The sequence below is a fragment of the Tachypleus tridentatus genome, chromosome 7 (assembly GCF_004210375.1).
Source record: "Tachypleus tridentatus isolate NWPU-2018 chromosome 7, ASM421037v1, whole genome shotgun sequence".
NCBI lineage: Eukaryota > Metazoa > Arthropoda > Merostomata > Xiphosura > Limulidae > Tachypleus > Tachypleus tridentatus.
Window position 1 is genome coordinate 67,721,311 of NC_134831.1, and position 24,530 is coordinate 67,745,840.

Below are 24,530 nucleotides of genomic sequence, written 5' to 3' on the forward strand. Positions count from 1 at the left end.
TTTCAGAAATAATAGTTTTATATTTAATGGAGAAAGTGTTAATTTTATTAAAATATATTTGTGTTCTAACTACAATGTTTAAGAAATCCATGTTTGTTTTCTAGCTATCACAGCAAAGTTAGAGGAGGAGAAACAACCTCTCAGTTTTTTCACTGTGTATAATTTACTGTAAAATAAATGACATGTTCACTCTTAATTTGTACAATTTGAACTTGAAATTTGTTTTTTGAATATAAATGACAGTTCTTTTGTTACATTTGTAATTTACTCTAGTTTGGTATGTGGAATAGTTCTAATGTTGTAGAACTTTTTAGTCTCTTCTTTTTGTTTTTTCTTAAAAATTCAGTGGCTGGATAATTTTATTTATTCCAAAAGTTATTGTAATGTACTCTGTAGGTTTAGTGAAACTCCACATCTCCTTTCTTTCCAGGAAAGTCCAAAGAAGGAGACCAGGAACGAAGACATACAAAAGGTTGTAATTGTAAACGATCTGGGTGTCTAAAGAACTATTGTGAATGTTATGAAGTAAGTAATAAAAGGCACATAAATATATATGTATACATTTTTGTTTTGTTATAATCAGGGATGCAGTCAGAAAAAATATTATATAATGTTATGTTTATCCTGAAAACTGCATGTGTGTAATTTTTAGAATTACAAGTTATGTACTTGTAAATATCTATTCACAGTATAGCTGTCTGTAGCTCAGAATATAAAAATTAAATTGTCATGTATTGTTTGAAAAAGTAGAATGTTCTGTTTTGAAATTATAGAAGAAACTGTGATACTGGAGTTAACTCACAAGAAATATGAAACTTGCTTTATAGTTATTTGAACATACAACTCTCTATGGTTAATTGAATTATTAAGTAAAAAAGATGGACAACTGAATGTGTCTTTGCAAACTAGTACAATATTGAAACTTAATTTCATTTTAAATACTATACTTCCAATTGTTATTATTACAGGCTAAAATACTGTGCACCAACCTGTGCAAATGTGTTGGATGCAAGAATTTTGAAGACAGTTCAGAACGAAAAACGTTAATGCACTTGGCTGATGCTGCAGAATTCCGTGTCCAACAACAAACAGTGGCCAAAACCAAAATCTCCTCTCAATTACAAGATTTACCAATAAGACCACCTATATCAGCTTCAGGAGAAAGGTTTTTTTTTCAAGCTTTTATTATCTATGTGTTATATATCTTAATTTTATTTTATGTATTTGTTTAATGGGTAAAAATTGGTTGTACAAAATTTTCCCATGTCATACCGCAAGTAATTTTCATCATACAAAATGTTTACAAATTTGTTCTGAAAGTATGGCAAATTTTGTAGAATTATTGAAAAATTTTCTATTATACAAAAACTCAATAAGTATGGTACTAGAGCAAATACATTGAAATGTAGCTAAAATTGCCTTTGTTATAAAATATCTTGTTATCTACTTATTTTTCTTGTTACGGACGTAGCTTTTTACCTTGTTACGATAAACTATCGTTTATACCGTCACCGGTGCAGACTGAAATCTTAATGTACAACTGTAAACACAAAACGTAAACGTGACCTAAATACTCTGCACAACTAATTAGGTTACTTTAGTGAACGCCATCTTAATGTGTTTTTTATTTATTTATGTTATGTATTCACATGATCGTGACTCGAGACACTTCCAGAAGTATCCGAATTAATCGATGACATCATGTGACATATATTTGAGAATGTTCTATAAAGTTTTGCAGAGTATATAAACTCGTGTGATGCTATGGTAGTCAGTGCAGTGTTGATTCTGTATTCGTGCAAAAAAACTTCATTATGTCAAAGAAAAGGAAATGGAATGATGATTATGTGAAGTTTGGTTTCACTTGCATCTGAACAACTGAGGATCTGCAAAAACTCAAGTGCATGCTTTGTGACACTGTCCTTTCAATTGCAAATTTGAAGCCATCTAAGTTGCAGGTACACTTCAACAACTGGAATGGTGGGGCATCTGTTGCAGGCCATGATGTTGAATGGTTGAAAGTTAGAAGGGCCTGCTTTGATTCTCGAGCAACCCTTCCAAAATTAGGTATTATATCTGCTGACAAACCACTGCTCATGGCTTCATACAACGTGGCATATAAAGTAGCCAAATCAAAGAAGCCCCATACAATTGCAGAAGAGGTGATAAAACTGTGTGCATTAGAAATGGCAACAATTGTTCTGGGAAAAGAAGCCTCAAACAAGCTTAAATTAGTGCCGTTATCAAATAATGTTATTCAAAACCGAATTGGTGATTTGAGTTCGGACATTTTGGACCAAGTTATCGCAGATATCAGAGCTAGTCCCTTGAAAATCTCTCTCCAATTGGACGAAACAAGTGATGTTGCAAATTGCAGTCAACTCATCGCACTAGTGAGGTATGTCCATGATGGTGCCATAATGGAAGATTTCCTGTTCTGTGAAGATCTGAAAACAACCACAAAAGGGAAAGATGTCTTCCAGTGTGTGAAGGACTTCTTTACGAAATATGATTTAGATATCCAATTTATTTGTTCTGTATGTACCAACGGTGTCCCTGCTATGATAGGAAATAAATCAGGATTTTTTGCACTGATGAAACAAGAGATTTCGCACTTGCAAGGTACTCACTGTTTTCTTTATCGACATGCTTTGACATCAAAAACATTGCCTCCAAAGTTGAAAAGTTCCTTGACACTTCTGTGAAGACCATCAGCTGGATTAGCGGTCGCGTTCTGAACCACCGCCTTTTCAAGTCGCTTTGTGAAGATTTTGGAAGTGAGCATTCAGTTTTGCTTTTCCACACAGAAGTCCACTGGTTGTCACGTGGGAGAGCTTTAACATGCTTCTTTGAACTGTGAGAAGAAGTCAAAACTTTTCTGAAGGAACTTGACTATGATCTGCCCAGAGAAATAGAATCACAAGAATTCAACCAAATGCTAGCCTATTTGAGTGATATTTTCACTCGTATGAATGACCTGAGTGTATCTCTTCAAGGGAAAAACATAAACATATTGAAATGCTGCGAAAAGTTAAATGCTTTCAAAGAAAAGTTGCCTCTTTGGTGTCGACGAGTTAAAAAGAGGGAGTCTTTCGAATTTTCCATCACTCAAAGAAATGGTAGGTGAGGATGAGTCCCTAATTCCATGTGTGTGAAGAAATTGTGCATCATTTGGAAATACTATCAAAGTCATTTGATGGATATTTTGGAGGAAAACTGGAAACTTTTGAAGAATGTATTGTAAATCCATACTCCTTCAGTTTGGATAATATGTGGGATGATGAAGAACTGAGGGAAGATCTTATTGAACTGTGCACAAATCGAGTTCTTGAAATGCAGTTTGAAAGCAAAACTTTGGAACAGTATTGGTGTTCGTCAATGGACATGTTTCCAAGACTTTGTGAAAAAGCACTAAATGTGCTCATCCCATTCGCTATGACGTACTTATATGAGTTTGGATTTTGTGCCCTTTTTTCAATCAAGACAAAATCTAGAAATCGCTTGGGTGCATAGGCAGACTTGCAAATTGCTATCAGCAACGTGCCATGCTTTAAAAAACTAGTAAGAAATAAACAGGAAAAAAAGAGTCATTAAATTTAAATTGGCTTATGAACATTTGAACATTTCAAATTCAAAGAAATTTCATTTGATGCATGGATGAAAATTTATTTTTTTGTAGGCCATGTAGGGTTTATGCAACTTTTAGTTTGTTGTAATATTTTTTCTTTTTCAAATGTTTTGTTTTTGTTTATATATCATTAAAAACTAATTCTAAATATTTGTTTTGGCCACCTTCACCTTTATTCTTAAATAAATAATTACTGTGAGGGGTGCAAGAACATATTAAAATATTTCAGGGGTGCAGGGCATAAAAAAGGTTGGGAACCACTGACTTAGTGAATAAAGTGATGGCATGTTATTCACTAGAGTTAATACTTTAGTAAGAAATTGGTTTCATTTCAAATAGTTCCATAGAGAAAATTGTATGGTGAGATAACATAATACCTGGTGTAAATTATACCTTCTGTTATATTTAAAATAATTTGTATAATGCTTTCATTTTCCTTCACAAATACATTTTGTTCTTTGATAAATTTTCCTGCAATGTGCATATGGTATTGGATATTTTTATCAACAACTTAGTTTCATGTATTTGTATATGTCCACTTTATAGGACATACAGTTTTTTACCAATTTTGAAATGCACAAAAACAATCAGATCTTGTCTCTGTAATTTAATACTAGTGCCTTTCTTTTGTACACTTTATGAAACAAAAACAATAATTTTGTTTTATATTTTTGGTGTTTTAACTGCCAATACAGGCTTAGTCAATTGAACCAAGTATATGACCCCAAATTGACCTTTATAATATCCATGCTATACATTCATATATATTTTATATATCTACTTAAAATTTTGCAAAGCCATTTGTAAATGTTATGAGTATTTTATAGACAAGAAATCACAATTTTTTAAATAAGTATTTGTACTAAAAATATTTTCTCGAAATATATGCAGTTAGTGTTGACTGCTGTAAATCCGAAGTGATTTTCAAGTTTAGAATAAAAATGCTTTTCTTCGTCAGAAAATTGTTAAATTTCATAAGTTAATTTCAAAAACCTCCTAAATGAATTTCAAAAGTTTATATTTTATCTGTTATTGTCTCTACTATAACACTGTTTGCATTCATTCATATAAAATGCAAAATAAATATAAATTACATATTTTTCTTTCCAAAATGGTTGCAAATTGTAGCAGGAAACTACCATTGTTTATCCTGAGTAGCTTAAAGCATGTAAGAGCATACATCTATTTATACTTAAATCTTATTGTTTTATCATCTTTTAAACTATCTCCATCTAATAATCCCACCACAGAAGTTGTAAATCACTTAATAAACCTCATGAAAAATTATTTTCTTTATGTTATCTTATTCAATCGATAAGTTTCTAATTTCTACATTTAGAATTGTAAGCTCAAAATTTTAGTTTAGTCTTAAACCAAAAAAGGGAAACCTTTTATTGAACAGCATGACCTAACTTTGTCAGCAAATTAAAATGAAAATGACAGTTTTAACCATTTTTATTTTCTTGTAATACAAATATCATTGTTTCCAAACAATTTAAATTGTGATAGTGTACTTAACTTCAAGAGTTTACTGATGCTCAACATATTATATGCTTAAAATTATAAGTATTTTTTAAATTATTCTTCTTAACTCAGTTTAAGAATGATTATTGTTTGATATGCACTTAATTGTGCAAATGTTGCAGTTGTTCAGTGAATTTGCAGATATTTAATTTTGAAAAATTTGGAATAAGAAAAAAGGAAAGAAATAATTTATTTTTAACTGTGTTGTTTAGGTTACCTTTCTCCTTTGTGAAACAAGAGGTCATAGAAGCAACGTGTCACTGTTTGTTAGCCCAAGCTTCTGATGGAGAGGATTCACAGTTGACATATGTGGAACTCGAAAAATTAGTTGTGAAAGAGTTTGGGCGATGTTTGATGCAGATAATAGAGACTGCAAACCAAACAAAAGGTGGGCTTGATTCTTTAATGTTATTGTGCAGATAACTCTCAAGTAGCTTTACGCAAATTTTAAAAAATCAAAACATTAATATTATCGTTGTTCTGCAATATTACTTGACTTTTCATAAGCTTTGAGTGCAGATTTTGTTCACATACTTCTTGGTCAGTTTATTATTCATATCAAATTAAAGTTATATAAAAATAATATTTTTGATTTTTTTTTCATCTGCACAGATAAAAGCCTAAAACGATTTTAGAGTTGAAAAAAATCCAGACAATTCAAAAATGGCACTACACTCAAACTTATCCTGATCCTGATCTGTCCTCTAAGTACTGCTAAAAATGTTTTGTTATAGTGCACCAGTATTTATACCCTATCAGATTTATGTCATTTCATAACATGTGACTACTCTCCACCACTCCACAGCTAGCTCCTTTTGCTTTTCTAAAACAATTTACACTTTCTCAGTTGGCATATTATTGTGCTTGACTACAAAGCTATCAGCTTTCAACTTCAAGTTTTGCTTTTTTGGTGTTTGATTTCCAGTATTTCTACTCATTTATTTTAGAAATATTTCTGTTTTCTGAATACTGATTTGTTCATATGAATTTGAAATTTATTATTGTTGATCATGAAATTCCCATGACCATCAAAAATGGTGTTCTGACACAAGTCTCCTTGGTGTGGACTCCTGTACGTGGTGAGGAGACCTCCCAGGGAAGGTTTTGTTCATTCTAGTTACATCATCTGGGATCTAAACCTCCACCTATGTGTTTGCTGTGCGTGGCAACCTGTAAGGGGAGGAGAGAATTCTGGTGGTTGAGGTGTCCAACCCTAACACACTACTTTGGCCTTGAATTCCTGTAGACGGGTGGCCTTTGGGTGGCCCCCCCTTGCGTCAATCGGCTGGTCCACTTGGGCTAGAGTCAACTGAGTACCAGTGTTGGAAGTTCTCAACGGGTGTTGTGGACATTGTGTCTAATGCTGGTGTTTGGGTATAGTGCTCCCAAAACCCTGGTGTTGCTGCAATGTCCTTGCATGACATTGTAGTGCATCCCCTGGTAGGGCTCAATGGTGGGTGGGGTCAGTGGGTACTAAAATTTTATTTTTTTTCTATGGATCCTCTTATGAAAAATTTAAATAAAATAGTGAAAAACAGTCAATAGGTAGATGACCACGTCTTGAAGACTCTGAGCAGCAATCTTCAACATCTGTAACACACGTACTTTATTTTCTTATATTACATTCTCTTTCAGAAAAACCTTTAGGGCAAATGTCCCTCTTTTTTTATTCAGAAGGGACTGGAGGGACTTGTTGGCTCTCCAAAGTCAGTAAAGAAGCTTCGATCTGGAGACATATTGGTTGAAACATCCACATCCCAACACAGTGAACTCTTCTTGAATTCAAAGGCAATTGGTAATGTACCACTCAAGGAGTTTTTGCAGTGAGGCGTATCTCCACTGCAAAGATGGAGTTATACTGCCGACAAATATCCTCATTTTGACATGTACATCACCACGTGCACCTTCCACCATCAAGACAGATTATCTAAATTGCAGGGTACGGCCATACATTCCAAACCCTCTCTGATGTTTCCAATGTCAGAGGTTCGGCCATGCAAAGACGTCATGTAGTGGTTCCCTGACATGTGCTTGTTGTGGTGGCAAGGACCACGATGCTTATGAGTGTGACACAGACCCACATTGTGGTTAACTTCAATGGTTCTCACCCTTCATACTTTCATTCTTGCCCTAAATAGTTGGAGGAAAAAAACGAGGTGCAGCATTTGAAAACGACTCATAACATTAGTTATCCTGAGGCTCGGAAATTGCTGTCTCTGTCTCTTACATGCATTCTAACAAATCACCAGGATACACTTCCTTTGGTTCCAGATACAGGAATTTCCTTGGATACATCTTTTTCTCTCACCCCAAGATGCAAAACAATCATTCGTTCATGTCCTCAGTCACTGGAATCCCTTTCTAACAACAAAGACCTGCCCAATCAACCCAGAGCAGGATCCCTGGAGGTCAGTAGACCTCCTCCGAATAAGGACAGTAAGGAAAAAAGACGTGGTCGTAAACAGAAGGGTTCTCCAGCCACTTCGTCTACCCATCATTAAAAATGGCCACCTTGATATAATGGAACTGTCGAGGTTTACATTCTAATCTGGATGACATCAAAACACTGATTGCTTCCTACCATCCAGTATGTCTCTCCTTACAAGAAACATTTCTGAAACCTGCTGATACAGCCACCTTTCGGCAGTTTTCTTTGTACAAAAATGACAGGCTGTGTGATGGACAAGTACATGGAGGGATGGCACTGTTGTTTGATCAGCATGTGCCCACCCTGTCTTTGTCACTCCACACACCCTTGGAGGCCGTAGCTATCCTTGTCTCCTTGGGTCATACTATCACTGTTTGTTCTCTCTACCTGTCACCTGATCAATCAGACCTTGGTGCTCTTGTTGAACAGATGCTGTCTTTCTTTCTAATCCTGGGTGACTTTAATGGATATCATCCCCTCTGGGGAAGTGCTGTTATTGATAGGAGGGGTCGTTCTGTAGAGCATATGCTCTCCGATCACAACCTTTCTCTTTTCAGTACTGGTTCTTCCACTTATTTTCACGCACCTAGTCAGTCCTTTACCACTATTGATCTCTCGGTTTGCTCCCCTTCATTATTCTCCCATTTTTCATGGAGGGTTGACAATAATCCACGAGGCAGTGATGATTTTTCTATAATTTTGAGAGAAACTGGCTGTGATTGATGCCACCCGAACCATGAGCCATGGTGGAATCTGGATTCCATAAACTCTCACCCTCTTTCACTGCTCTTGCAGTATAATACATCTGACTGTATTATACAAGCAGCTGCTTATTGTATTCCTAAAACCTCAACACATTTTCCACAATATCCTCGTCCGTGGTGGAATCCTGACTGCCACATGAGAAGGCTCAAAAACGGGCCTGGGATACTTTCTGTAGATATCCCATATTTTCAAACTGCATCGCTTTCCAACGGGCCCATGCAAATGCTAGGTGGGTAAGATGTCAAAGCCAGAAGGAATCTTGGATTACGTTCACAACTAGCATATCTTCTACTGCCAGTTCCAAGATCATATGGGACAGGGTTCGAAAGGTCAGTGGGCACTACAATTCTGTTCCCCTCTCGATCTTACTCTCTGGTGGCCAAGAGATAGATGATGTCCGGAGCATCGCCGATACTCTAGGTGAAAGCTTTTGCCGGGTATCTAGCACTTCTGTTTGTTCCTCCACCTTCTTGGCCATCAAGACTCGGGCAGAGCGTTCACCTCTTTCCTTTCGAGCTGATTGTCTCTATGACTATAATCATTCTTTACGTCAATGGAACTCAAACTGGCCCTTCATCGGTCTGGCAGTACATCTGTTGGACCTGACGATGTACACTATGACATGCTGCACAATTTCTCTCCTGCTTCTCTTGATATTCTTCTAATTGTTTTTAACCTGATCTGGCAGGAGAATGTTTTTCCTAATGCCTGGCACCAAGTTATTATCTTACCTTTCTCTTAGCCTGGGAAAGATCCCAAGATTCCTTCAAGCTACCATCCAATTGCTTTGTCGAGTTGTCTCTGTAAGACCTTAGAGAGGATTGTTAATGCTCGTCTTGTATGGTTCCTCAAATCAAACAACCTCCTCTCGCCCACCCAGTGTGGGTTCTGACAAACAGCTCTTCGCCACGGACCACCTAATTCAACTTGAAACATCAATCAGAGAAGCCTTTCTCAAACAACAGCATCTTGTATTAATATTCTTTGACATTGAGAAGGCTTATGACGCAACATGGAGATATGGCATTTTGCGAGACCTCCATATATATGGGTTACGTGGTCATTTACCCTTGTTTATTAAAAATTTTTTAATGGACAGGAGATTCCAAGTTTGTGTGGGTTTGACACTTTCCCGTTCTTTCCTACAGGAACTTGGGGTCCCTCAGGGCTATGTTTTGAGTGTCACACTTTTCAGTATAAAGATTAATGCCATCACTGAACAACTCCCTTTTACTGTTGCAAAAGGGCTCTATGTTGACGATTTTTGCATTTCATATCAGTCATTAAGCATGGCGGGAACGAGCTTGTTGACATTGCAATTAAAAGTCTATCTGCTCTGGCACTAACACCACTGTGCCTATTCCATACATGGACTATGGTCTTGTATTCGAGGCTTGGCTCCATGCCAGCTGGCAGTCAACTTGGAGTGAGCAACGTGACAACAAGCTTTTCCAAATAAAACCCTATATTGAACTTTGGCCGTCTAGCTTCCGTAAGGTTTGGAAGGAGGAAGTTGTTCTAACTAGATTACGCACTGGTCACAGTTTTTTAACTCATTGTTTTCTTTTATCTGGAACTGATGCACCAGTGTGTGGTTTGTGTAACACTCAAATCACTATAAGCCACATTTTACTTTCTTGCCATCGTTACGACTCTCAACAATGGCACTATTTTAAACATGTTATGTCCCAAAGTTTGTCCATAACATTAGACAGTGTTATTGGTGATGGTGACACTGTCCACCTTGATAAAGTTTTTTGTTTTTTAATGGCCATTAATCTTTTCAATGTCATTTAAGTGTTTGATATTTATTCCTTCACCTTTTTAATTGTGGTTCCATTTTAAGAGTTTCAATCTCTCTAGTTTGATTTGAAATTGGAAAATGGCCATGATATTAAATAACACCAGGACTGGAAAGGCCAACTTCTGGTGACTAACGCTGCTGTTTGAACTATCCATTTGAAATATCCGTTCGTCATACTGGCAAGTTATTATTACAACTTTACTGCACATCTTTTAACACTTTTATTACTTTACCTTTTGATAATGGCTGTAATGACACATAACCCGGAATCAGGACTGGAAAGGCCAACTTCAGGTGACTGACGGTGGTTCTTGTACTTACCTGTTAGTCTTCCTGGTGGGTTATGATCATTATCATTATGCTACAGAAAGTCCTTTACAACTTCTCTTACTCTGCTTTCTCTCTTAATATTGTAGACTAGGTGTCAACATTGGTTTTATGCTTTTTCTATTTTTCAATGCTGTTTTGTTTTACCTTCATTTCCTTTTATGAATTTTACTACATTTACTTTCTTTTTACCTTTTAACCGGATGTTTGGTGCAGATAGCCTAGCTGCTTTGTGCCATAAAACACTAAATCAACCAACTGACACAAGTCTTCAGGTCTCAGGATTGATGATATCTGGTGGGTGGGGGGATCATGTCTCATGTTCAGCAAACAGTATCATCCTTTTTTGTCACTTTTTTTCTGTGGCACCTTGCACCTGTTACCATGTCCCCAAGTAATTTCATGAGTTAGGTATTGCTATTTTTTCCAGGAGATCTGTGGTTTGTTTTTCATCATGTATTTCTCACTCCCAGTAGGTATATCCACATTTAGCAAATTTATGTGATCTTGTGGTGATCGACTTAATTTCTTTGTGATATAATTGAAGTCTTTCATGTCTTCTCTGCTCTGTATTTAGTAAGTTAGATATTGATATTTCTTTTACTATTTAAGTTCTTCAGTTTAAATTTGTATTTGGAGTTTGGTTATTACATTGTTTTGTTTTTGTGTAATTTTTAGTTTATGTATGGATTTACACAGTTGTTACTGTTTGAGTAATTGTAATGTTGGCCAGTTTTGTTGGTGTGTTGGTTTGTTCTTTATATTTCCATTCACTGTTTGTGTTCATTTGTTTGTTAGTTACTTTTTCTTTACTACTAGTCGCATCTGATTGGGTGTTTTTTTATTGTTATCTGGGTATCTTTTAATTTTCATGTTCTTCAAAGAATGTTATACTTTTGTGTCCTTTGTCTTATTAGTTCTGTGAGTGAACTTGTAAGTTCTGTATTTATTTGTCTTTTACCTGTGAAATTCCTTTAGCAGTTTTTATACTTCACATATTGTTTATGTTTTAGATCATATTTTATAGATTTGCAAGTTCATTATTTTTATGTACTTTGTAAACTCTACAACTTTCTAGGTTTTGTTAGTCCATTGGTAATGAGTACTTTCTCTAAGAATATTTCAATTATGTCTTTTTGGCTACACTTCACAGCAGTTCTTTGGGTTCCATTTACTTCCAATCATCTTGCCTAGTCTATTCATGACCTGTTACTCAAAGGGGATGTCAAATGGGGTTACCCACTCAAATGTGGTTTTACTCCCATTTACTTGTTATCCATGAAAAGATAGGAGATTGGTGACTTGCAACAGACCTGTCCCAGTTGAGGTTTTTATCTGGTGCCACCTTACTTCACCATGGAGTCCTACCACTCACTCTGAGGAATTTTTGCCTCAAGACTCTCATGACCAATTTGTCATGAATGATGCCTATCTTCATATTTTAACTGCTTCAGTATCATTGGTTGTGTCTTCTAATTCCAGGTGTTGCTATTAGTTTCTTCTTTGAGTCCATGTGTCTTGTCAAGTGGTACACTTTTTCCCCTCATTTTCACTCATTGAGTTTTTGAATTCCTCTTTTCATGGATGACTGGCTTGTGCTTACTCCTGGAAGCTAATCAGGTGGGGTTTTCTGATCTAGTTGGAGAAATTCATTCTTTACCCTACTCAATATTTTATTCCATTGTAGGTTTTCCTTCCATTTTCATCTGTATCAAACCCAGCTCTCTCAACTGTGGCTAAGGGATATAAATCAGACAGTCTCAATGGCCCCACCTTCTCTTTTTCTCACTGCAAAGGTTCTCTCACTTTTAGAGATGTGGGCTTCCTTGAAAGTGTTCATTCCCTTAGGTCAAGCTTACATTCATTCTCTTCAGTAGATGCTTCTCAACCAATAGAACTTCTCCCATGATCCCTTGGACCATTCCATTACCATTCCCCCTGGAATTAGGGTTGACCTTGCTGGGAGTGGGTCTCATTACTTCGTCTATTCTGGAGTCTCTTATGTTACTGATTCTTCCTTGGTAGATTAGAGGGCCTTTCTTGATTCTCAAGAGATTTTTGATCAATAGGCTGTTGAGGAGGCTGATCTCTGTTTTCAACATCCTGGACCTTTAGGCAGTTTTTCAGGTTTGGAACCATTTTCTCCCACTTCTGAGGGGTGGGTGGTTGTATGCCTACCCTTTGATCAGACTCCTCTCCATAATCTTTTTCCTTTATCCAGACCACTTTTGTCATATCCTGCTTGTTATTTCATATTGTCCTGCTAGAAAATGTTTCCTTCTGCTCTGGTTCTTACTGAAGCAACATTCACTCCTTCCCAGTTTTCCTCCGACTATGCAGTTGGGCACAGTTCACTCTGATGTCACTAAACTTCATTTTTTATGTATGGTTTTTGTTTTGTCCCTTGCTTCGTCTTAGGGATTTAACCCTCATTTAGTATTTTTCCTATTCTGTTCCATTAGAATTTCCTCCTCCTCTTTGTATCAAAGGCAGTGGTTTATTTTCAGATCCTAGTCCATTTGCTTCCCCCCCCCTCATATTCTTTGAAATTTTATCTTTCTCAATTCTTCATCTGGTTGTTTGATCATAGTTTGTCAACTGTTTCAAGTTAAAGCTTTCTCTTCCCCTTGTGTTTCTCTCTCTTTTTCTGTTTCTTTTATCTTGTCCATTCTCCATGTCCGTTGTTCTGCCATATTGGATTTCAGTCTGTTCTTCATGCCCTATCCATTTCTCCATTTTAACCCGATGCCACATTTTCCTTGTTCATATATGCATTAAGTTCTCTCTTACACCTTCCTGAAAATGTATTTACTCTAGGTATTTACCTCCTTTCACCCACTTTGTCACCCTTCCTCTACACTGAAACACTGGTGTTTATAGTTTATAGCTGCCAATTCTCAAAAGTGAAGATTGTCTTGGAATAGTAGCAGGAACTAACTGTGCCAGTATAGCTGATGCAGTATAGTTGGTGAAGAGCTAACACATGACCAGCACGTTTTGGAATAGCACAAAACTTATGGGGTATAAAGAGTGGTGCACTGTAGCAAAATATTTTAATCAGTGCTTAGAGGACAGACCAGGATCAAGAACATACTTTCTTTGAAATTATTTTTTGTGGTGGTTGAATGATTTGTGTTAAAGTGCTGCTTCTTTAACTTGTAAAAATACTGTTTATAGTAATGCACTTATTCACATTAGATTACATTTCGTTAAATAGATTTAAGCAATTATAACAAGTATGCCTAACAAAGTTTTCAGTCACTTCAACTGTATTTTCTTTACCTTTAGATCTAATCCCAGAAACCTGATTCACTGTGAAGTTAAGTGTAATATGTCCAGTTACATCCTGCAGAGGAAAATGAAGTGCAAATCTTAGCTAGTCAAGAACATTTCTACATAATATGTGTGTGTATTTCAGCATGGTGGTTAAACAGAAGTGTATTGTGTAATGACCACAGCTTTACACAATATTTGTAGGCTATGTGGTAGACTTCCTGTGACCTATAGATGAGAATAATACATCCAGTAGTATAGAGTACATGTGAATGAAACATTTGTAAAATATTAAGGTATATGCTATTCATTTAAGTGTTTTGTTGTTTGTACAGTGGCTAGAGTTTCGAGTTTTAAAACAATATGTCTATACAATATTAATGTACATATATTGTGGTTTGGGGTTTTCCAAATGATTGAAATCAGATACATATAAAGCCGTTAAGTGCCATGGTATTATTTTAAAACCCACAGTTGTTTATCATATTCTTGTTTTCTCTCTCACAAGAAGCCTTTATTTTGTATTGTTTTATGTATGTACTCAACTTCTTGTGGTCTTTAGAAAGGAAAGAAAACTAATTTTAGAAAAAAGGTCCCGTGGTTCACTTGTTGCTTAATATTTGCAGTTTAAATCTTGCTATTACTACTATGATATTTGTATTGCAAAATTTAGTAATTGTAGTTTGATGTGTTGCCTTAGATTTGTTAGTAACTATTTTTAGCACATACATATTCTAAACAGGTTGAGAAAAAACAAATTATTGAAACTGTTGTTTCAGAACAGCATTGTATATTTGGCTACAAAAGATTGGTCTAATCTTTTTTTTAAATAATAAAACGAGTGTGATATAAAGTTTTAGTATATACTGATTGAGATAGGTTTCTTGTTATATTCTGTCATTATTGTAAAACACTTAATATATTTAATGCTTTTAAAATTTACTAATGTTTAGTTTTCTAGTATTAAAAACATGTGGATTCAGTTTTTTTCTTTTTAGTGCGTTATTATTTGTTGCCTGCATGATTTGTACATGTTTGTATATTAGTTTATGTTGAGTAATAATTAGAATTTTGAAAGAAAAAAATAATATCGAGTATTATAAAATTATTGGAATGTATTTATCTGCATGGCATTCTTGAAACATAAAATCCAATTTTGTATTTATGACCTTTTTACTTAAAAATTTTGAAAGAACATTTAACACTTTGGAATTCATTTGTTGAGGAGTTTATTGAATGGCAGGTTTTGATAGTTCCAGAAGTATTCTACTCGTGAAATATGATGAGTTGACTTGAATATGTATACAAATTAATACCCATCCTGTTGCTTCATGTGGGATTTGATTGAATCTCACTTTGTGTGGTCAAAAGCCATGGTTTGACATACATTTTGTTTTGCTTATATCTAGTGTGGAGATGTAAAAAGCCTAGTATTGCATTTTAAACTTGATAAAGTCGAATCTTCTTCAGCAATGATTTTTTCTCACTCTAAAAAACGTTTTTTTTTTTTTTTCAAACCATATAAACTCTTCTTGTGTATGGGTCTGAAATGTACAAAGTGGATGGTGTCTGAAATATAGTTTATTTTTTTATATGGTTTTAGGTCCTTTAATACAAAGTTTATGCTTACCATTATGAGAAAAAATGTAATATTAGTTGTTGTTTTTTTCTTGTACATTTGTCATCATATTTGTGTAAGAGTGATTTAATCGTTTTGTTTTGGTTAATTTTTTTGACATTTCAATATTTAACAGCTTTTAGAAGAGTATTGGTCGTAAGTTTAAGGTCTCCATGGTTTGTGGTCAGTAAAGTATTAAATGCGGATTCTTCTTTCTTTCACAAAATATTAAGCCACATTACCAGCATCAAAATTGTTAATCTTTTATTTTTGACATATTCTAAATACTGTATTCAGTATGCTCTAGGTACATCAAACATGCTCTAAGATATAATAAAATACAGTGAGGTTTTAAAATAGTTTTAGTAATCTGCAGTTTTGTTAGAAAATTTATATTAATGTGAAGTGATATGCAGGTTTTATTTATGCATGTATTGTATGGCCTTTTTTACATCTATACATCAAAATGCAAAGCTATTGCTTCAGTTAACCTCAAGTTAAACACAAGTAACTCACCATTTTATAAAGACCTTGGTAATTCAGATGATTTGACAAGCAGGTTTGTATTTTCTACTTGTTTAATATACATATATATATATATACATAAAAATTGATTATTAGCAGTGCATTTTATGTATCACTTTCATATTATAAGAATAAATTTAAAAGAATGAAATAGGAGGCAGCTTTCATTAAGATGTGATTTAATTTTAAATCAGATTTCTTTTTGTTAATGTAATATATTGTTTTATTTCTATTTAAGATACAGTTTATTATATTTTTAACTGATTAATGCAGATTTACTTTGGATTTTACAAACAGTAAACTTTCATGATATCCTAAATTAACTGGTAATGTTAAATATATTTTCTAGAAAAGTATTGAATTTATTTAAGTATTTTTACTGTTGTGAGAAAAGTGCATGTGAAATGGTTTATTACTTCTTTCTTGCTTTTGTTTAAGTAAACTGAATAGTCTTTTCAAAGCAGATAACCCTCTGAATGACTTTTTTTATAAAATATGGAGTTAGATCTCTCTTTTAACAGATGAGCTTTTGGCTTATGTTTCATGTCTGCTCATGTGGATAGGTAGTATGCATAAAATTCACAAAATATCTTGTATGTAAGAGTAATTGATTGTTTAAAAGAATTTTTTGATAAACTGTGTCTAGAGTGTACTAAAATGGTTTAAATGACAGCTGACATAATATCTTGCATGGTACTATTTTTTATCTCTTCACAAAAAGAAAATGTGATCCAGGCAGATCTTGAACTTCTGACCTCAACAAACAAACTGGTCAACTATACATATATTTTAATTATCAAAATGGGCCTTAACAACCTAATAAAAATGCTGTATAAATTAAAAAGATCACTATGACACAAACTATAATGTGGAATATAAGATGTGTCCTGGGTTTTATAAAGGGGGTGATTGTAAAAGTCGGCTCCACATTGTGGTGGAAATAACTTTTTTACAAGTTTTGACATCTTAAAGAAAGAAGAACAAACACAAAATAACTAAAAAAAGAGTTAAAAGTAAGTTGGAAGAGTGAAATGTGGGTGCTCTTGTTTACATCATTCCACATCACTTCACTCTCTGCAGTTAGTAGGGAGAAGGTTTCTGCTCTTCAAGAAATATAAAATGAAAGTAAATTAAAACTAAGGCCCTACCACAGGGAGTAACCATGGCAACCTTAGCTCCCAAATGTAGCTATTCTAGCCTCCATTATAGCAGTAAAGAACAAAATTAAAAAGTTGATTAGTAGCACAGTTGAAAACTATACTAGTATAGAAGTATAAAAATCAACCGTGTTATATAAACTAGTGTAACTCTTAATGTCCACTCATTAAGTGTACTGATACAGTCTACTTTAACTACTATTTTTCATATTTTATCTACCCTTTTTGTAAATGCATGCATGTGTGTGTGTGTGTATTTCTAGACTCACGCATTTATATTATGAAAGACAATTATAGAAAGATTTATATTTTTAAGGTTTTACTAGGATTTATTCAAAATTAAGCAAGATTAACTTTAATAACATCTTTAAGTAAAATGACTTATGTCACTTGATTTTGTTTAAAGATTAGTGTCTGTATACTTAACTGAAGTGTTGTTGGTACTTTCAATAATATGCACTAGTCATACAATAATGTTATTTATATTGCAGACTAAAACTAACTTTCTTATTGGATAATTTGATTAAAAAACTCAAATTTTGGCAGGTTAGTGTTTTATGATTTTGATGTTTGATTGGTTTTACTTCCAATATGCTATTCATAAAATCTTATGTTGTAGTTTCATATTTTTGAGTTAAGACTTTTTTTTTATTATTTATGTGATACCTGAGACTGTAAATATTATTCTCGTAAGGAATTCTCTTAAACATAATTAGTTGTTTATTGTCACTGATGAGTAAGTATGTCATCCCATAAAACACATTTCACTTTAATTTTAGTTGCTGGTGGCCTGATAGATAGTATGTCATGCAACAGATGGGAATGGTCTGTGATGTGAGCTGCTGAATGTGATCTACATTTTCAGCTGTGGGAGTGTTATAATTGTGACAGTCAATTCCATTGTTTGATTTAAAAATAACTCATAGATGGTGTTGATTAACAATTTTAAGTTAGGAATAGATGTACTAAAACCTTAGGGATGTCTGACTTGGTTGTCAGCTAACATGTTGTATAGAGCAGCATTTGTATCCAAAAGAACATCCTTTTTCTCTTTCAATTTTTTGAAATCTGTGTTTTGTTTTACAAAAGAATCAGTTGTTACAAATTAATAAAATAAAAAGCTATGCAGAATTAAAGGATGATAATTAAAAGTTAAAATCAGAACTTTTGGGCATTGATATTTCATTTTGCCTTACTTATCATAGCTTTTCTTGGCTGTAGATTGGAAAGATGTTACTAGTAAAGCTTTAAGATTGTTATTAAAAAAAGGATAGGGGTTAAAATCCAGGATTTAGCATAGAAAGTTGATCTTTTCACCCCAAAACTTCCTAAGTAGTTTCTCATATTCATTTAAAGGTTCCATTCTCAGACTTAATAATGGAAGTTTCTAATACTTTAGATCCAAGGTTTAGACAAATGTAACAATTATTTTTCCCATATTTTATTTACTCAGAAGGGTCTTAGACTAGTTTGAATATTGAGGAGTTATCAGCCATAAGATTATAATAAAAACAAGGATTTGTGGTCAGCAAAAATTTGTCATGTTTGGGTTATTCTGTTTATTGCATTTATCTGCTGGGACTGTGACTACTGTAGCATGTTGAGGAACTGTGGCTTATATTTATGTATAGAAATCATGATAGCCATGTTAATATGTGGGATCAAGTCATGTTTTTTTGTTGGAATGTATATATGTATATACTATTTCTGATACTCAGTTTTAATTTGTTTTTTTCTAGTTCTTTCCTAAATTGGATTTGTCAGCCATGAAAAACCTCAAATGTTAGTTAATATTAGTGTGCAAATTTATCAAAATGCTCAATTGCTTTTATAGTTTTTATTTGTTGTGCCTATGAAATAAAATTATTGTTGTTTAACAGGCCCCTTATGGGGAATATTTTTGTTGAAAAACCAACAACTAGACAATCTGGTTTTTCTTATTTTGAACCAGATTTTTTTGGACATTTTTATTGGCTTAAAAAGAAGTCATTTCCTGTGCTCTTTTAGCACTGGGGCTGTGAAAAGTGATTTGAAGTGGTAAGATGACCAAAATTCTTAAGTAAATCATGAGCTTAATAGCTAAACATAAGAAGCATGGAAGTTAAAATGATATGCAGAGGTATTCAGATACAATTTAGAACTACCTTTGTAGATTTTGTGCAGCAAGTTGACTATGGTATTATGCCTGTAGCTGCTTTCCAACTGTTTGCTTATTCTACTTCTGACTATCATAATACTCCGACTTTCACTATGAAATTACAAGTGATATTTTTTTACATCTCATTTGAAAACTAAAAAAGTTGATAGCAGAAGAATAAAAGGTTGGCAAGTGATTAATTAATATGATGATAATGTGTTTTTTTATATAAACCAAATCTGCTCCCAGCTGGGTAGATCTTAGTAGCAGCAAGTATGGAGACTTGAGGGTGCTGTGTTTCACTTAAAAGTTTATCAATTAATAAATAAAGCTGATGCACCCAAAATCACCCTCTTTAGAAACTTCTGGATTGAACTCACTTTTAGTATTCAACAAAGTGTAAAGACACCCCATTACTCCTAAGAGACATATTAAGTGTAGAAAAAAACATCAAATTAGATAACCTATTGTTGATCTCACTTTATCCATGAATTAAAATTCATACATATTTTGTTAATTTCAAATTTTAAGAGAAAAACTACAAAACATTATTCTTTACAGTAAGTTATTATGTTCTGAAACGTATCAACTCTTCACACATAATAACTTAATCCCTCATATTTCTGTCTCTAAGATTTGCATACCACTACCCTTAAGCCAACTCCAACTGAAGAAATCATGTTTAATGTGAACTGTGTTAGTAATAGCCCTCCCTCAATAGGAGGGTGACACAACCTTCCCTTAAGAAATTACACTGGAAATAATAGTTCTTTTCCTTGGTGTTGTTTTGAATGAGTGCTTGTGTGTTTGTTTGTTTGTTTGTTTGTTTGTTTTGTTCTCAGTTAGACTGAAGTAGAACATTTTTTTTCAATATACCCATTATGAATTCCCACAGTACTGTAACTCCTACTTATTCCGGTGGACTTTACATCTTTCATATTACTAGAAGTTACTAATTTCATTTATAAAGGTCTATCACAGTAAAAGGTTTACTCACAGACTTTGTGAGTAAAGCAAATGAGAATTTATTCCTACCTCTAATGACCCTTTATTTCTACAATCAGGGCCTATCTATTTTTCATAATAAGAAATAATAGACACCCATTGCACTGTCTTCGTTATGTTTTTCCTCTGAACTCCTCAGTGCATCTTCCCTTCAGAAGATGCTTATAATGGTGCAAGAGATTTTTTACTGCTTCCAGCTGCAAGTCACTGGAGTGGTGGACTGTGAAGGATTCCTCCAGAGTGGGAGTTTAATAAATTATAACTTTCTATCCCATTCGTATCCACTTAGCAAGAAGAGGGTTCTAGTTGTTATAATCATTACAGTACTGAACAATGAATTGTGCAATAATATCCAGTATCTAAGGTGCTTTCCCTTGATATGTTTACCCAGGCAGAGTGCACTTGTTGATCATATATTTCTAATGCACAGCACTTCCATTGGATGTTTTTTGCCTATGCAAACTGCACTTGTCTTATTTCCATGTAACTAAAGCTGTTGCCCCAGTGGACCACATTTGTTGATATCTAGATTTGTTGCAAGGAACTTTCACAGGATATTTTTTTCCCAGATGGACTGCACTTAGCATAATTTGATGTAACCCAAAGCACTTCTTTTGACATGTGCATCTAAGGAAAACTGGCTGCATATGCACAAGTTCACTGTTTGTGTTGGGTGTGACAGTTGTTGTTCAGAAGGTGATGGGCTTCTTTATGCTCACTTGACTGATGTTTCACTTAAGTTCAAACATGACTAGTATAATGATAATTTTGACCAGGAGTTTCCCTCACAAAGGCTTATCATAGGTACAGCTTTATATGTGGAGGAAAAGGCTAAACCTTTTAAATTATTTCTCAGGTATGTTTTTTTTTTCACTTTCTTCTGTGTTTTTGTTCTTCCCATTGAATACTTCATGGAATTCATTCTCATAGTCACCTTGTTTTACCATCCTCACCTAATATTGGGGTTCAAACAATCATTTCTTAAACAATTTACATGGCTCATCCTCCTTAGTTGTTTGACTCTTGGCCTCGCTTACTTACATTATGTTGTTTACTTTTCTTGATTCCTTATCTTTTCAACCTATTTTTTATACTTTGGAATGAAAGAGCAGATTCCTTAACTTCCTATTCGCTTTCTAATGCTCAGTTTGACACCCTAATCACTTTCTTACCACCCTCTTACATTACCTCTAGCCCCTTCATCTTATTTCTGAAGCATCTCATCATATTCTGGATGAATTTTCTAGTGGAGTTAATTCTCTCATTTTTACCATTTGAGCTCCCTTTTTTTGTCCAAAGATATTTGAAGGTGTTTCTGACTGAAAACTCAGTTTGAGGCTGCTGTGCATCAGTTCTCATTGTCCTTCTTGGTTTACTGTTGTTCTTAACTTTCCCTTCTGTTTCAGCCCCTAGGCCTACATTGTCAGTGTCTCCTCTACCATTTACAGCCTCTCGATCTTTTTCTTCCTGCCATATCATTTCCAGACATCAGGATCATCACTCGTCTTGTTGCTGACTGTCCTTTCAGGTCTGACCTACTAGTCACCTGTATGTCTTGCTTTGCCAGCCTTTGGTCTCCCTTTTTGGCCAACAGATGGATTATTCAGGTCCTCATTCATGGCTTTTCTTCTTCACTTCTCTCCAATATTCCAAAATTCTCCATTATATCTCATTCATCATCAACCTTGGATATTTTGACCAAGAATGGCAATGAAAGAACCAGTATTATACAATATGCAAGACTGAAATGCGATCTCCTACAACTGTTCTTTTATGGAACCCTTGACATTGGGTGTTGCTCCATGGTCATTCCTTTTGGGTATTTTCTTAAGGTAACTCATCCTAGTTGAATGTTTGCACCAGTCTGTCCACAATTTCAATATGGGATTATAGCTATTCTGTGTGGAGAGATGAAGTATCATCTCAGAAGTTAGCATTTTTCTCACCAGAAGTGCATTTCCGATAGATACCTCCTCACATCTCTCCATCCTCCCATGATTTTAGTGCACTTTCTTGACTCATCTGAGAATGAAGTTGCACCGAGTGCAAGAGCTTAAGAATGGTTACTGTGCAAAGAGGTTGTGTCGACCTTCTATTGGTAGAGAGCTATTGTTGCATGATGATGTCATCATACAAAAGTGCTGCTCAAGTTTAACGTGTGATATTTAGATGGAAGTTAGCTCAAAGCTAGTGACATACCTTCGAGGAATCAAGTTATTCTCTATCTATCGGAAAATGTGAACTTTTTGAAGATCTCTTATGTAAACGCGAGGTGATGCAAATTGTCTCATGGTTGCATTTTTTTGTACTGGTCATTACTGATAAAAAAAATTGAGATTTTCACATTTTATGCAGCCCGACATGGTCAGGTGGGTTAAGGCATTCGACTTGTAATCTGAGGGTCGTGGGTTCGAATCCCTGTCGCACCAAACATGCTCGCCCTTTCAGCCGTGGGGGCGTTATAATGTGACGGTCAGTCGATGGTAAAAGAGTAGCCCAAGAATTGGCAGTGGGTGGTGAAGACTAGTTGTCTTCCCTTTAGTCTTACATTGCTAAATTAGGCACTGCTAGCGCAGATAGACCTGGTGTAGCTTTGCGCGAAATTCAAAAACAAACATTTTATGCAGATATATTTAGATATATAAGTTTGTTTTCCTTTTTAAACATCATCCAATACAGCTAATATATTGTGCTGTTGCCATTAATATACCAAAATAGGGATAATAAAGGAAGAGTTTGAGTCAAATCTTTACATGATGATAGTGGGAGTTTAAGAAAAATCATAAAAGACCAGCTGTTTATCAAGTATTGTGAAATACACATTGGACAGATACGAAGAAGCCTCGTTTTGTAACATTAAACAAGACAAGAAAAAGATAAAAACTCACTGAAAGAGATATTTTATATCACAAAAGTAATTTGTCTGAAAAAACGGAAAAATGAAAACTCCTTGGTGAAATGGAGTACAGTCTCGGAAACGCTCCAGAAATGTAGCCTTTTGGAGAAGAGAAACAATAAAAAAGTCCTTAATGTACAAAGGGCGTATATTAAATAAACTAGATTTTACAAAAAACAAAAGTATATATCCTCAGTTTTAAAAAATGTTACAAGTTGCTTCGAACAGAAGAGTAAATTTGAATTGTTTGGTACCAACTGTCATGTAGCTATTTGCTGAAAAGTCAATGATAGATTATAGAAGGAGTGCCTTGTACTAAATGTCAAGCATGCTTGACATTGCTTTGTTATGGCTTGGAGTTAAATCTGCAAATGGGCAGACTTTCATATTCCAAGAAGATAATAACCCCAAATGCGTTGACAAGGAATGTCAACCACTTACAATGATCACGTGCGTCTTTTACGTTGGATTCTGCAGAAGCTATAGTACCTTTCTCAGGATCACTTGTATTTCTGACCCTAACCTGTATGAAGTTCTCACGTAGTGGCTCAATGGGATCCTTCTTATGGTAAGTGTTCCTTCTCTCTGTAGTCCAAACCATCTTTTCACAATTGCTTCGTGAGATGTTGTGACAATTGTACAGATTTTTTTTATTAAATTCTACTAATTGTCTAACAGTATAATCTATACATGCTTGCCTTATCTCATTTTATCATTTTTTTATTCCACGTTAGAAGAAAAATGCAAATCCTTCTTAATGGTTTTTAACAATCCAAAATCAAATGTGGCATTTAAAACCAAATTCCTCTGTACATATTTTTTCAAATTGCTTTGATAAATTTTTGTATCTCATATTTAATATCCACAAATCCTAACTATGAGCTTACAAACCTTAGGTTGGATGGTTTTTAATGGCTTGAGAGATTAACAAGTCCTGATCCAAGTTTAATTTCATATGGAAACCATTTCAAATTAATCAAACATCTTTGTCTGATATTTTACTTATTTGTTACTGGTAAAAGTCGCTGATTTTGAATAAGATTTTTCAACTATGCAGTTTGTTCATAACGTTTTTGTTTCAGTCCGATCATTCAGATGGACCTTTAAGCATAATTTTAGCAGGAAAATGAGTTTCTTTTTCCAAAATCGTTAAGTTGGAAAAAAAAAATTGTATTTTTATTTACTTGTTCTGTTCAACATTATCAGGTAAAATAATGATCATTTTAGCCATCGAAGCTTTCCCTCTCTATACGGCTCCAAAATAAACTTTCTAAAGTATTATTCCGTTCGTGATTGATTTTCTATTTACATTAATGATTAAGAAATCTAGTTGTGGATGATAATTAGAAATCCTTAGTTTTCAGCATTTATTTACTGAAACTATTACCATTCTATTCTCGAATTTCTTGTTCTCTACTTGGAGGATATCTTACTTTCATGTCT

General features: G+C 34.4%; 1 protein-coding gene across 13 annotated transcripts in view; it reads left to right on the forward strand.

The window, feature by feature from the left end:
- Positions 1 to 18,584, forward strand: part of LOC143255888 (uncharacterized) — a 75,040-nt gene extending 56,456 nt beyond the window's left edge. For all 13 annotated transcript variants that reach the window (XM_076512251.1, XM_076512255.1, XM_076512263.1 and 10 more), the window contains 4 exons: positions 431 to 525; positions 969 to 1,165; positions 5,365 to 5,540; positions 13,765 to 18,584. In XM_076512251.1, the coding sequence (XP_076368366.1) occupies positions 431 to 525; positions 969 to 1,165; positions 5,365 to 5,540; positions 13,765 to 13,784 (488 nt within the window). In that variant the 3' untranslated portion in view covers positions 13,785 to 18,584. The remainder of the gene's footprint in view (positions 1 to 430; positions 526 to 968; positions 1,166 to 5,364; positions 5,541 to 13,764) is intronic.
- The last annotated feature ends 5,946 nt before the right edge of the window (positions 18,585 to 24,530 follow it).